The sequence below is a fragment of the Numenius arquata genome, chromosome Z (assembly GCF_964106895.1).
Source record: "Numenius arquata chromosome Z, bNumArq3.hap1.1, whole genome shotgun sequence".
NCBI lineage: Eukaryota > Metazoa > Chordata > Aves > Charadriiformes > Scolopacidae > Numenius > Numenius arquata.
Genome location: NC_133616.1, coordinates 38,127,482 through 38,143,556, shown reverse-complemented (window position 1 = coordinate 38,143,556; position 16,075 = coordinate 38,127,482). Strand labels below are relative to the sequence as shown.

At 39.1% G+C, this 16,075-nt stretch overlaps 1 protein-coding gene across 1 annotated transcript in view; it reads left to right on the top strand.

Moving 5' to 3' along the window:
* PIP5K1B (phosphatidylinositol-4-phosphate 5-kinase type 1 beta) overlaps nt 1-10,194 on the top strand; it is a 74,300-nt gene extending 64,106 nt beyond the window's left edge. The window contains 2 exon segments of the mRNA XM_074165941.1: nt 2,353-2,470; nt 9,457-10,194. Coding sequence (XP_074022042.1) covers nt 2,353-2,470; nt 9,457-9,459 — 121 coding nt within the window. The 3' untranslated portion in view covers nt 9,460-10,194.
* The last annotated feature ends 5,881 nt before the right edge of the window (nt 10,195-16,075 follow it).

Sequence of the window (16,075 nt, the reverse complement as noted above, 5' to 3'; positions counted from 1 at the left end):
ATCTTCCATACACTCAAGGAACCTCCTAGCCTGCCTGCTCTCTGCTGTGTTGTATTCCCAGCAGATGTCCGGTAGGTTGAAGTCCCCAACCAGAACAAGGGCTGGCGATCGAGACACTTCAGCCAGCTGCTTATAGAATGCCTCGTCTACCTCCTCATCCTGGTTGGGTGGTCTATAGCAGACTCCCAGCACCAGATCTCCCTTGCTAGCCTTGCCCTTCATCTTTACCCATAAACACTCAACTCTATCATTGCTGCAATCAATTTCCATACAATCAAAACACTCCCTAATATTATACGGGAGTTTTACTTTGTTTGACCTACTTTTCCCCGCTCCGCCCCCACACCCCCTCCGCAGCCCCAGACACACGTGGAATTTATAAATATGAAAGGCAAGGTTGGGTTTTACATGTCATAATATTTGTACATTACAAACATTAGACTAATTAATGCATTTAGTTCAGCAGGTCCATAAATGCCTGTTGTCCCTGCTCACATTTACATGTATGCAGGACAGATTTTCTGCAACGGTTGGTATTAAACAATAGTTTTAGAACAGTAGTTTTACTGCTTTCTTGTCCTACCAGATGTTTTTATGACTAACTTCTTACACAGAGACTTAAAAGATCAAAATTCATGATGCAATGAGCTGATAATTTTTTCAAAAGCTTATATAAGAGTTTTCAAACACATTGGACATTGCAAATGCACTGCTATTTAGTGGATAAATATTCTGTGGGATATGCTGCAGGAAAGCATATCTGACATCCAAAGATAGACATCAAAGCCTATTTTTATTATCTCTTAACAACAGGGGAGACACAGTGCCTCATTGTAATTCATGGCTGTTGTATTTTGGCGCTATCTGAAAGAAGCTGATAATTATAGTCCTACAAAAGCTGTTCTTCACACTGCAGGAGAAAAACAAACAAAACAAAAACAAAAAAATCAACAAACAACCAAAACCAAAATACAGCTCAAATTTGTGCTTCGGTCAGTTATTACTACCTGGCACTGTTTCTGCCATTATCCAAAGGCTGTCTCCAGGCTGACTGGAAAGGAGACTGAAGAGTTCTACCACAGTCTTGCGGGCTGCCTTGCAAGTAGACACATTATGATGAGGCATATTTGGTTTTCCATGAAGAAAACAGAAGTCTTTTATTTCTAAAACTGTCACTTTGGTTTAGTATAAATAAAATATGAAGGACAGAAACAGTAATTAAAATCTGGGAAGGTTTGAAGTACACTAGTCTTCTGATTTTTATTTTTTTTAATTATTATTACTCTTTCATTTATTATTTTAGATAATCCTGCCTGGTTATGCTAATTCCTTGACAAAGTGTGATTTTTTTTTTTCTCTTTTATTCCTAAGAAACTTAACAGGATCTCATATATATATCATCCTTAGATTAAAATGTGACAAAGTTATGTTGTTCCACAAATCTGCAGAAAATCAGTCTAATTTAACTGTTCCTACTGTAGATCTTGTGCCTGACACCCCATTTTTCATATTTGCAAGTAATAATCCCTAACTATCTTTAACTTTTTGAGCTGATTTGAGGGAGGAATTTTTTGCATCTCATGTCCAAGAGAGCATTTTAGAAGGAATTTGGAAAATGAAGGATTTATATTATTTTCTACTCAAGAGTAAGAGAACTTGAGCCTGATTTTTTTGGTTAAATGTGTTGAAGTGTGCTGATTTAGAAGGTCAAAGTATGGCTGTTCTCCTCACTTCAGCACAAGGACAAAATATTTAGTGCTTCTTAAAATAGGATCCACATTAACACTAAGGGTGAGACCTTAAAAAAAACAAAACAAAACAAAACAAAAAAAAGTGTTGTTCTCCCACTTTCCCTTCCACTGTTGTTCCCCAGTGTTGTTCTCCCACTTTCCCTTCTCAACTGTTGGCTGCATGAGAAGGGCCAGTGCTACCGTGTCTAATTACTACATCTTCTTTTCCTATTTGGAATTTTTTGAATTAAGAAATGCTGCCAAAATTTACACCATGTGTAATGTGGAATTAACTTCTTTTGAAATTAATGAAATTACCCCACATTTAGTGTGACACAGTTTCATTCTTTAAATAATTATTGGAGTTCAGGAACAGTATTACATCCTGATAAAATTTTAATTAATGCAAAAGTAGAAGCTGTGTTTTGTGTGTCTTAGTCAAATATAAGCTGCCAGTTATCTAGCCATTGTCAACACATCTATATTTGTCCATTTAGATTCCATCTTTTCAAGTATTTGAAGCTTTTACGTTTAAGAGAGAAACATATTTTAAAATTTTCAGCTATGACTGAGCTCTGTGATTTGTATTTGTGGTTGACTGTAGTCTCCTTTCTCGTTGCAGTAAAGGGCTGCCTTCGAGTTCAACATTCACTTTAGAAGACAGTGCCATCTATTTGACTTCAGAACAGAGCACACTGGAAATGGAAAATGATAATGCTTCAGTTTTGGATGTCTACTTAGTAAGTTGTCAAACTGGTTCTGATGGGCTTTTTCCCCTGTAATTCCTTTGACTCGGGCACAGTAAGTGGCTAAAATACACTCTTAATTTCAAGATCCAGAGGTTCATTGAGGTATTTCTTATATGAGACATATGCTTAAGTATTTCACCAAAGCAAATCATTAAAGAATCATAGTTAACTAAGTCAATTTTACATTTAATTGGTCACTGGTACTTGCTACTGTCTCGTTTCAGGATAGACCACAATTCCCCTAAGTGTGTTGGACTATTAAATTAGTAGCTATTAAGTGGGTAGTGTATATACTTAAGTGTTGCTGGCTTAAAAGAAGAAAACAAAAATCAGTGGTACAGTCTACAGAGAAACAACATGAGGATCAAACAAAACGTGACAAACATGTTTCATCTCAACACAAAAAAAATTTCAGGACAAACAATGAATCACTGGAACAACCTCCCCAGGGACATCATAGAGTCCCTATTCCTGGAGGTTTTCAAGATGCGATGGGACAGGGTGCTCGATAATCTCATCCAGGCTCCCTTTCCCATGAAAGGTTGGATGAGATGATTTCAAGGTCCCTTCCAAGCTGGACTGTTCTGTGGTTCTCTTGGCCCCACTTAACAGAGAAACCATTTCTTGTTTATAACTTTTGAATTTGGTTTATAATATAACAATCTTGTTTACCACTAACACTGCTCAGTCCTGTGATGTTCTTTTTTTAAAGTTTGAAGTCTCAAAATCTCGTGACAGGCATAGGTAATACCTGCTGTAAAGCTGCCCCTGTGAGTTTCAGGTGTGATGATGATCTCTTTAGTTAGTTTTCAGCTTGTAAAACATTCATTACTATTATGTCTGGGAGACTGCAATAAGTATACGTGAATTCCACTGATCGATTTCGTAGAAAAATAAATAAAACCCAACTCTGGACATTATACAAAAACTCAGTGTTTATTCCACTAAGTGAAGGTCTGGAAGAATAAACAGGTCTTAGGTGGAGAGAATCAGAGATGGTTTTATTTTGACCTAGCAGCACCTTTTTACTGCACTCTGAAAAATCCGAACTCAAATTCAGTAATCAAGACAAGGTGGTAACACATACCTCAAGTGTCTAGGTATGCAACGGCTGACAGCTTCAAGGAAATTGCCTACTGTGGCTGAACACATGCTGCTACTTAATTGGCAAACTCATCCTAGGAAATTAGTTACCCCTGCCTTCTTGGTCATGTCCCGCACACTGTATTGATGCCTCCTTAACTATTTTGAGATTGCTGTGGAAGTGAGCTGTAACTTAATTATATGTACACCTGTATGTATGCTGAGGTGTTTGTGGAAGAAAGAGGAATAAGACACTATTTTGTGCACTAATCTTTTACTTCCTAATGCCCCCCAATACCCTTCAGAGGACCCTGAAACAACAGTTAGCCTTTGGTTGGGAAAGTCTGGTACTAAAGGATCAGCGATGCATGGTATCAGTTTGATTTGAGCAGCAGGCAGTTTTATTTTACTGGGAGGATGATTAAACACAGGCTAGAAGGGAAAGATGCATGTTTACGAGAACACTAGGAACAGGTCAGTCATTTCTAATGTACGTCTCAAAAATAAAGCAAATCAATGATGTTTGCATTAGCTGATTTAAGCCTCAGTTGAAAAGGTTACAAGATACATTCTGACCTTTTAAAAGCATGAGGAGAAAATGTAGCTTTAAATGGGATATCCAGATTTTCCTTTAATCTCGTAGTTAATAATCCTTGTCTGTGTTTCTACTGCAAGGCAAGCTGCTGTAGTCTTACCCTCTTACTTGCTTAATTTCACTCGCTCCACTAATCCTTTGAATGTCTTTGCATCCTGCTTTGAAATGCTAAACTTCTTGGACAAATTTTAGTCCTCTAGTAAATTAAGAGATATGAATTTTTTATCCCATGAATGAAAAAAAAAAAAAAAAAGACATTGTAGTAAAATGACATTGTGTTAACTGAAACAGCTTAAAAATGGCATTTGGCTGAACGGTGGTGTGTACAAATTCAGACAGTCAAGTAAGGTGTGGTGGAGCAGGGATTGTAAAAAATAATAATAATAAATTCCTTTTACACGTAAGAGCACTGGTATTGGGGTGTTACATTAAGGGAACACCATGCAGACTCACACTGTGCAGCTGATGTCAAAATTGAGAATTTACCTGGTAACATCAAGAATTTTTGTTTTGGAACACAAAAAGGTACAGAGTTTGCAACTGAAGGGCCTGGTCTAGGCCCAGAGTTCCTCAGTTCTGAGTAAAGATCAGGTTCAGCAAACCAGCATTTTGTGCACCAGCCACTCTAAGCAGAACTGTTAGGAACATCCTCAAATCCAAGTTTACTTTAAAATTCCATGGGCTTATTTTCTCTTAAATCTTTTAACCCAAATAATAAACTTCCAAATATTCTAGTACCATACAGTGGAAAACAAATACTGAATGTTCTACAAAAATAATTTTAATTTTTAATTAAAGATTGCAAAAAGATAGAAGCAGATCCATAAAATGGTTGGAAATTTGAAATGTTTCCCTACAGAGAATTAAAACATTAAAGTGTTCTTGCTTTTATGAATATATAATACAATGATAGATCAGATACTTAGAAGCAAAAGATGCTGTCTGAAATAAACAGAAGGTGTCCTGTGCATAAGCCAGTAACAGAGGACGTAACACTCTTCTACTTAGCACTGTGCTGTAGAAAACCCCCCAAAAAAACCTCAAAGACAGCATTTCCTTCTTCTCTGGAAATAAACTTAGTCTTTTTAAAATTTCCCTGAAGTCCTATTTATTGGTGTCAGTTCAGGCACCATCAGCTGATATATAAGCAGAAAAGCATTTAATGTCAGCAAATGCTGTTGAACACAAAAGTCTACTGTGTTCTATGGAATTTGATTAGTAGGAAATATAAGTCCAATCCTGCAAAAGTTTCTTAAGAGAGAGATCAGCAAGTGCAGCCGATCCTGAAGACCTTAGTCCGGTGTTACTAAGGTCTGGTACCTAAAATGAAGGACCTTAAAAGTGATAATTTCAGTTAGAAAGTAAGGAGTAACTTAAAGTCACCTTATTCCTTCCATTCCACAGTGAAGTCCCAAATTTTTTGATTGGGTTGTCTGTCCCTGAAAGAGCAACAGGTACAATTATGAAGTACTTCCTTAGCCTGCCCCTGAAATGACTTATATAAAGGTAGCTGACATACTTTTTTTACAAACTACAGTATCAATGAAATAGTAAGGTTTATGAATTACTTAATTACAGTTGCCTTCTGTTGTTGAAGGAAGGGCTTACAAAATTTGTATATAATTTAGAAGTCACTACCACGGAAGGTATGATTGCAAAGGATTGATAAGGGACTCAATAAAATAATGGAATAACTGTAGTGATGAGCAAGCCCAGCGTATTTAGACTCTGGTTAGTGTTGCTGTGATTTATGTCAGATGAATTGCGTTGATAATATCATTATATTGCTTATGTTGTGGCTTATGTCCAAACGCCAATTTTATTATAGGATTTTGAAGTCTTAAAACATTGCTGGAGATTAATTTTGTATTTCAAAGCTGCTGTAGATGCATAGATAAGCAGATTTACAAATATTGGTCTATAAAATGCCTGTTGAAAAACTGTCTGGGTCTTTTTACTCTTCAGTGCTCTTCCTCTTCTGTTCTCACTCTCCTAGTTCTCTATTAAAGCCTGTCTCTTTGAGCATTTCCTGGGTCATATTCAAACCCTTCCAACTGCCAGGTACTGTCTAACTTCTCATGTTTGCAGTTACTCTCTCTTACAAATATTTTCACCCCTTCAGCTGTTTTCAGTTTAACACCCTAAGCTCTCTCTTCCATTATAAACTTTTCTTTCAGAGGAGAAAATTCCCTTCTGGCTGTGATTGAATGAAGCATCCTCGTCAAATACAGCTTTGTGTAGGGGATTGTACTTCCACCACATTTCCTCGATCAGGTGTTCAGTTTTCATTCAGAAATATTTTGCTTCTCAGTCTTCCATAACATTTGATTCAATTCTAATCATCTTGTAGTTTTCTTCAGGGTGCTCTTGTGGAATAATAACACGTGTGGCTGAAATTAAAGTCACCCCCAGGCAGGATACATGTAAAAACAAGCTAAAAGGCGTACAGTCACACTGTGCTGCATACCTCAAACTTTTTATGTTGCTGTCTTTCTGGAGGCTTCAGTTTCTCTGCCTCACCGTTTCCTCTGAGATACTGATGGAAAAATATGGTTGATTGAACATTAATTCTGGGACAATGAGAAGGGAATTCAGGCCTCCTCACTTACAGACACCCTTTCTTTTCCCTGAGAACAGAATAATCTTTAAAATGTTACATGCACGTACTGGAACCAATCAAGCACTCTTTCCTCAAGGCAGAATCCTGTTTAATTAAAGCTGAACAGGGCAAACCTACTTGTTCGATGCAGTGAGGTAACTGCTCCTTTCCTCTGCTACCTGCCTTATCCCTGTATCCATCTGTGCGTGATCTTAAAAAGGAGAGGAAAAAGAGGCCTGTGTCTCTCATAAAACTCAAACCTGGTGAGAGGTGAAACAACAACCAAGCGTTCAAACATAGTTTGGCTGAGGTGTTCCTGCAGAAGCAACTTTATGTAGGAAGCAACACAACAGCAATATTTCAGTCACCCTCGCACGAAAATCAGACAGGGGAATTATGTGCTTGATTAGATTAAAAAGGTACCATTTCAGATTACAAGTACTACATTAGGTGAGTAAGCCAAGTGCTAAAATGCCAGCACGTGTTGTCACTGAACTACGTGCTCTCATGCTTGGGGCTTTTATGCACCATATGATGAAATCAGTCAGCTCAAAAACAAATCCATTAAAAGAGAACTGGAGCACAAAAATGCTCCAATACAAAAAGCCTCAAATAGGCTCAAGCCCTGTAAATCCATTATGTACCCGGCGTGAGACATCTCAGACAGTGATTACAGGAATTAATCCTGTAGTGTCATATGTCCATTATTTATCATTTTGGACCCTATTGCTGTGGCCAAACTCAGTCCCTAACACAAAATAATGTTTCTTATACCTCCAATCAAAGTAACCCCGGAAGTTGTGCAGTGGTCACAGAGTTCCTTAGAGGATCATGACTGTACCTGACACAAAGATGAACATCTGAAAATCCCACCTTCTTAAAATGGCATCTATACCATGAACAGTATTTCTGGGACTGGCTCACTCAGCAGTTGCTGCAAGTTTCTGTTGGGTCTTTTCGGTTGTTTTCTCCAACTCCGTTACGCAAATTTTGCTGATATTTTTTCCATCACCGATCCCTCTGAAATGCTTTGGAAGGATCACTGGAAAGGGAACAAGAGTAAGCTAGTCATAATTGCGTTACGTAATTAGTGTAATAGCATAAAGCTAGTATCAGCAATACTGCTAGTCTCCTTAGAGAGTGAAAAGTAGTGATAAGGCTAGAGGGTCTGAAGTCATGTTGAGTGACTTTTATATCTGACAAAAATGGACCTGCAGTCATTCAGATCTGAGCTTTCGGCCAGAAACTAGATGGTGCTAGTGAAAATTTTGACTAATTTGTCTTGGCTTCATAAAACATTATTCTGTTTATTGGTACTATAATTTTTCAACTTTTTCTGCCAAACTGATACATAAAAATTATTTTTTCTTAAATCTTTGTTAGCCTTATGTCTTCTTATTGTTAAAATATCACTTTAGTTTTACTCATTTGTCCAACAATTTCACTCTAAATTGTTCTGCATCCTGTAAGTACATACTACGTTAATCCCTTAGGACGTTCAAGTGCTAATAATGCAGTAGGTAGACTTTCATTGCTAGGCCACAGCTATCTAGAGAGAGAGAACAGCCTCTCAGAAATTAGGACTGTGCTCTCTATTATCAGTGATTATGAACACCCTAACACCGGTGCACAATACAGTAATAGGTTTAAAAGTTGCCACAGAACGATATTGAAATACCATTCTTCAAGGTTGAAGGTCTAGCGGTATACTGACTTAAGTCTACTGGTTACCTTTTTCTTAGATAAGCTTTAAAAATGCCTTTGGAGATTTTTTAGTCAAGATTAGATTGTTGTTGAACTATTTAAAGGTTAGTTAAATACTTGTATCGAAAAGTACGATTTAAAGGTGACCTTAAAAATCTGTTTAATAAATGGGAACTTAACGCCTTCATTATATTTTTCATAAGCTTTTAAAGTAAGACACTACAGATGTCTTTGTTTTGGTTTCGTGCCCTGCTCTGTGTTGCATACATTAGCTGAGATGCATTCAATTTACTACAGTATTTTGTTCAGCTCGGTTTATTCTTAGTTTGAGTTGTACTTATAAGCTGTTCAGCAAAGAACAGTTTCTCTTCAATTCATCTGTGACTCCACAGAGATGCTCAGAAGTCATCAAGTATTGGCATTATGTAACTGCTGCTACTGTAGAAGATACTGTAGAAAAATCTAATTCATTAACATTATTAAGAATTTATTTTTCTTGTGTGAAATGGAGTGATTGCTGTGACGTTGACTAGAACATTAGTTGTATCTGAAAGTTTTTGGATAGGTGTGGTTTTTCAACACGTGGAAGCTAATAGGACTTTTATACATGCCATACGAAGACTGCCGTTTTTCCCCTAACACTTTTAAGCAAAAAAGGCCCCAGTCAATTCTGCAAGGTAATAAAAGCTGCTGTGAACTGCTGAGTGCTCTCAGTCTGGACTGTCTTCTCTGATGTCTGGAACATTCAGCATTTTGCAGCAGCAAGTGGTTCTGTTTCATGCGATACATGTACTGCAATGTCTGCAAAACCCATCGAGGTTACCTGTTGTACAAAAAAAGGAGTCACGGTCCTTTTGATGAGGGGGCAAGGTAAGAAAAGAGCCACTGCCAAACTGTGTTGCAGCCTGTTAAGGGGAAAAAAGATGTTACCTGCTTATAATTCTGTAAGAAAATTAACACAGCTCTTGACTTTACTTGTCATTTCTGTATTTCCAGTAACATGAAGAGTAAAACTAAGAGAAGTGGTCGTGGTTAATGAAGAGCACTTTCTGCACTCCTGGTTTAAGAAGGAGGAATTTGCTGAGCCTGATAGACAAAGAGTAGTAATCAACTGAACTTAGATTCTGAGAAGCGTCAGGATCTTTGAACCATAGAAAGGATTGATGGACTTTCCAAAAACGACATGAAACATTCCACACTCTGCTATCATCTGCTGTTGCTTGCTGAACTGTGAAGAACTATGTATTCAGGCTGCTTTCTACTATATTGCCAATCACCTTTTTTGGACTTGAAAGTGATTATTTTCTTATCATCTCTCTAGTGATTTCATTAGCATGCATTCTGTAACTATGCACAAGCAAAATATGTTATCTGCTTTACCTATTTAAAAATGACCACAGTGGTGAATATAATTAATTTCACTTGTTTTGACCCTTCAGTTCTAATCACTTAGGTTCACATCAGTGGAAATTGGAATTGATGTCCTACAAGGGTTAGGGTAAACCTCTGCACATACTATATGAAAATGAGCCTCTAAAGATATTTTCACTGCTGGTGAAAAGGAGAAGACAAAATGTTATTTATAACAAGGCCTTATTTGTGTATATATAATGTCTTTGAAATATTTTTGATTTTAGTTTATTTCTTGTAAAAGAGAAATTATATAATTTATTTAGTAAATACTACTGTAAACTATAGTTTCATTGATAAATAAAATATTTTGTTCTCAAGGCTATCACAGCTGTCAACCTGCTCTTGGTCTGTACAGGGCTTACTGTTCCAGCATTTCTGTTCCTTCATTACATGGTCTTGAGAGGCATCCCAAGAGATATGACAACTACTCCATAACATGGAATCTGTCCTTATCTTCTACCAGCTCTACGAATCTTGAAATTAGAGTAGAAAAGGCAAAGGAACATACTCAACATGCATTGCTTCATAAAAGGATTTCAGGTTTTTCAGTGTGGGCAATAATTTTAACATAACTATTGAACTGTTCTGATTTCCTTAATTTCACTAGGAGCAGAGAAATAATCCCAAACACCAGTGAACATCAAACCAAGATTTCATGCTCTGATGCAGTAGTGTGTTTATAAACTACACAGGTGTCACTCTGAAAGTTTATGAAAGCTATTGGTAATAACATTTCTTCTAGGAGTAAGTGTAGCAAACCTGCTGGATTGGCAATACCAGAACTTGGCACTGCAGTTCCTAGAACTAAATGCTTTGTACCTCTGAAGAGTTTTTCATGAAAGGTTTTGTTGTAGGGTGGTTTGGTTTTTTGGGGTTTTTTTTCTACTTTGATGTAATCTATAACCCTGACAAGGAAGAGGGTATTATTCCTTAATTATGTACAGAATAGAAAAATTGAAAGGTTGGGGTTTTTTTTCTCTAAGTATGTAGAGTCTTTAGCTTAATTTAGAGTCTGTCTCTCATGATCACCTCTTTTTGAGGCTTTAAAATTAGATTGCTTAATCTCAGCAAGACAATTGTTCAGCTTTCCTCTTAGAAATGCAAGAGACCGATCTGCATGCCCTGTAAGCAAAAACACTGTACCTCTATGTGAAGTGTCTGGTCCTTTGTGCACAGTGTATAGCATATTTAGAATGTGTCTCTATGCAAAGTAGATATTTCTGATCAGTCGTCTTTAGGGAAGAACACAAAGTTTCTTGGTTTAAGGATGAGATTAACCTTCATGTGACCTTTTTCCCCAATTACTTAGCAAACTGTAGTGTCTGAATCATTTGTACTTAGGAAGACCCCAGAGGGCACACAACTGCAACAATTCTGTCCAAAACCAGGATGCCTGTACTAAATGATTCAGAGACTGAGCCATCCTTTGTGTACAATCCCTTTAACACAGTTAATTTACAAATTAAAACAATCATTTAGCACTTCTAAAAGGAAATCCTGTATAGACTATGAAACTTTCTCCAAAGTATGTGCGCTTACAAGTGCTTTGGTTTGGTTTGGTTTTGGTTTGATTTTGTTTTGTTTTGTTCCACTGAGAGGGAAGAGGGATTACAGCTAAGTAATGTTAATGATCTACAACTTGGAACCCATTTCTTTCTCTGACAAGTGAAACAGTATAAAGCTTCAAACACTGAAGAGCACAAGGGCTTGTAAGGATTTGTATGTTTCATGCCTAAGTATTTAGTTTCTGTGCATCTTGCCTTGATATTTTGCATTGGTAGCACTTTGCTGAAAATGTAGATTATTAAACCTATCTATAAAGATGATAAGGCAGTGCATGTCAAGTGAAAACAAAATATATACAGAAGGCATAATCAGCTCTCTGGGGTATTAAAGTAATGTATTGGTCTATTTCTCCAGGTCTAAACAGATGGAACTCACCACAGGGAGCAAAGTTTGAAGAATTAGGTCACAGGCGTGGGCTATCTGTGTGCAGTGGTATCTGAATACTCTGGTCCTGCAAGCTGCCCAGAAGGAAAAAGCACAGGTTGATGCCTGCTTAGAGACAGAGAGGGAATAACTCCAAATTTGTATATCTGACCCTGTAACTAAATCATATGGCATTCAGAAGGCGAGTTTTGCCTTTTGTGATAGTGTGTAATAGTTGTTCTCCGTTTAAAAAAAAACACCAAAACTTCATGTCCTTGTACTAGAATTCAGTGGTTTGAAAATGCTAACGCCGACCCCAAGATCTGTTTTCTTGTTGATTTTGCTTATACTTCAGGCAATTTAATTTCATATAACTCACTGATATTTTCCCAAACCCTTAACACTAAACAGTGACAAAAGAGTAATCGGTAGTCCAGTCCACCTATTCTTCGTGGAAGCCATTTGCTGACCCATTTCCAGTGGTGCATGTGTTTGCTTCCAACAGGAAAAATACCAGCTCCTGCCAGACCGAAGGTGTGGGGCCTGCCCCTGTAGTGATTTTGCATCTGGAACTGCTTCGCAACTGTTTTACACAGCCTAGAAAGATATTGATACCAAAGTGCTGTGGTGTGAACAATATTAACCTAAGGGACAAGCATCGAGATGGTCATTAAGAGATCATTGTTAAAATTGCTAACCCCTACCTTGGGCCCTTTTGAAGCTGTATGAATGATCCTCACTGGTAGTAGCATCCTGTAAAGTTTGTTAACTTGAACATTGTTGACAATTTTTTTAAAGGATTTGGTAAGTGAGATTTGTCATACCAGAGAAAATACTTAATCTACACTAATTCATTGATTTGTCATTAACATAGAAACAAGAGATGAATGTTTCCTGTTGAGGGTTGCACATGATCCTGCATGATTAGAGAAAAAAATTACTGTGGAAGTACCTGGATAATACCAGAAAATATCTTCTGACACTCTGTTTATAGGAATGGCAAGGTATGTGAACCAGCACCATCTTTTACTAGATCAAATGCTACATAAAAGAGCCAGCATTCCTCCATTCTTCCAGCTGCTTTTCCCTCTCTCCACCGAAGCATGAAAAAGGAATTGTTTGCTTTACTAATGTATTCTGCAGTCTGACAGAAGTGATTTCTCCCTATAAGGCCTTATCTCAGTGTGTAGACCATCATAGCTGCAAAAACATAACTGGTTTCTTCCAGAAGTGATGAGAATGTGGGTTGGCCTTCAAGGAGCTGGACAGTATTTTGTATCTGCTTGATGTGTAAAAACTTCCCCCACAAAATGCAACAAGAACACAGACCCCTACAAAGTCTGAGGGAAGATACCGGTAACAAACACACAAGACGGCTGGAAAGAGACATGAGGCTGAATGAGCTAGATAATATGGTCTGGTACAGAGAACTCTTAACTACAAAGTCGCAGTTGAAATTTGCACAACCAGCTTGAATTGTGTGGACTTTTGCCCCTTGTGGTAGAAAACAGTATCCTCTTAAAGAAAAATAATAATATAAATCTTGGTGAGAAACTTGACAAGCATCGCAAGATACCAGCTGCTTACCTGAGTGAGAGTTTTAGAAATCATAGAATTGTTTGGGTTGGAAGGGACCTTCAAGATCATCGAGTTCCAACCCCCCTGCCACAGGCAGGGACACCTCCCACTAGAGGAGGTTGCTCAAAGCTCCATCCAACCTGGTCTTGAACACGTCCAGGGATGGGGCATCCACAGCTTCCCTGGGCAACCTGTTCCAGTGCCTCACCACCCTCACAGTAAAGAATTTCTTCCTAGTTTCTCATCTAAATCTCCCCTCTTTCAGTTTAAAACCATTACCCCTTGTCCTGTCGCTCCACTCCCTGGTAAAGAGTTCCTCCCCATCTCTCCTGTAGGCCCCCTTTAGGTACTGGAAGGCTGCAATAAGGTCTCCCCGGAGCCTTCTCTTCTCCAGGCTGAACAACTCCAGCTCTCTCAGCCTGTCTTCATAGGAGAGGTGCTTCAGCCCTCTGAGCATCTCTGTGGCCCTCCTCTGGACTCGTTCCAACAGGTCCATGTCCTTCCTGTGTTGAGGACAACAAATGTAAAATTGCATCACACAATAACCAGTGGTGAGCTTCTTAATACTTCTATGCTTTACAGATTTATGATTTTATTTGCAAGTGTTGCATCTTTCAGTCCTGTCCTATGGAAGGATCTAAAGTGAAATGGGTGTGTGTTCCCACAGAAAAAATGTTTATTTTAAGAAACTTTTTCCATCAGAATTATTTCTTATCTCTCATCTCTCTAGTAAGCCTATTTTATTTTTTCAGTTTAAGTAACAATAAAAGATGTCAAGCTGAGAGTCTTGACATCTTCACATATCATTAATAGGAATATATCACCAGCATATCACCAGTTATTTATAACTCAGCAGGAACTTGACCTGTCACCTACAGAAATTGCCTTCTCTTTCTTCACTACTTTTTGAAGTGCATCGTCAGAAGTTCTATCAAACATATGTCAGGTGTGGTAAACGATGTGCTTTATTTGCCCCATACTGGCTCAGGGTAACATTTTGCCTACAAGAGGTAATGGATCAGAATACTTGCTGCCACAGAAAATACTGCCCTAGAATGGGTCCCTGAGTGGATGCGATGTTCTGTGATAACGCACCTTTCCATGGACTCTGATATTCACACAGCCAAAACAGCTCCTGCACAAAACAGTGACATCTGAAGTGGTCTATATTAGCTGCTCCCATCAGCGCAGTTACCTGGAATTAAACAACTGCGGTTAATGGGAACTGGAATCTCAACAGGTTTTTTGGAGTGAGCAGCTACTCCAGTTTTGGAGTGTGAATCCATTGTCCAGGTGCCCTGTTGCAAAGTTTGAACCCAATATATTAGCCCTGATCCTCGTCCTATTGCTCCCTCTCTGTACTGCCCGTGCGTCCTGCAGTTCTTGTCCTAAATTGTCAAGGAAGGAGGGATCCCTCTCCATTACTGCTTAGGTCTGGACAAGCTGTAGATGCTGTACTTTGAAAATTTGCCAGAGGGCGGGAAATGTAGAACAGCACAACTACACGAAGTGGATTCTGACTAAGCAGTTTAGGAAATAACTGCGATTACAACACACCTTCAAAGTATTTTGCTTTGTAGCTCAGGCTGCTGAAGTTGAGCGGCTGAAGTTCGACTACTGTCAGCACCTGTGGCATGTAAGAACTGCCCGTATGGTAAAATTGGTAGTCCTTGCAACGTAGTAAAAAAATAGCAGTTTTTCTTTGCCCTGCCTGGACATTATTTTTTTTTTTTAAAGCGATGAAGGTGGGTGGGTAATGTTGCTTTAATTTCTGTTTTTTCCAGGCTCCAGCTCCTTGTCAATCTGCCCGGCAAGACCACTTTGCCTGAACAGGCACCTGCAGAGACACACCCACGAGCAGCTACTCCCTGCTCTGAGAACAGCAGCCAAGGTGAAGGTGCACTGCAGGAGCAGCCCATGTTACCAAGTGACCATCACAGTGAGTTGTCTTTATGGTACCAGCCAGATTCGAGATCCACAACTTCTCTTAAATATCCAAAAAAAAAAAAAAAAAAAAAAAAAGTCTGAACAGCACACCAGGACACAGGACCAGCAACGTTTGTGTTGAGCCGCAGGGGAAGGACAAAATCACAGAATGATACAGGGTTGGAAGGGACCTCTGGAGATCATCTAGTCCAACCCCCCTGCCAAAGCAGGTCCACCTAGAGCAGGTTGCACAGGAATGTGTCCGAGTGGGTTTTGAATGTCTCCAGAGACGGAGACTCCACCACCTCCCTGGGCAGCCTGTTCCAGTGCTCTGCCACCCTCAAAGTAAAGAAGTTCTTCCTCATGTTTAGATGGAACTTCTTATGCTCAAGTTTGTGCCCATTTCCTCTTGTCCTGTCACTGGGTACCACTGAAAACACTTTGGCTCCATCCTCTTGACACCCACCCTTTAGATATTGATCAGCATTCATGACGTCCCCTCTCAGTCTTCTCCAGACTAAAAAGACCCAAGTCCCTCAGCCTCTCCTCGTAAGAGAGATGTTCCAGGCCCCTAATCATCTTTGTAGCCCTCTGCTGTACCCTCTCCAGCAGTTCCCTGTCCTTCTTGAACTGGGGAGCCCAGAAGGACACCCTCCCCCTCTGCTGGACTGATGGGGGAAGTGCCGCCTCCCGCAAAAGGCCCGTCCTGGGGAGAGGCCGCGCTCGACTCCGACAGGGCCTTGTTCCCTCAGCAGCAAACGCGCCGGCC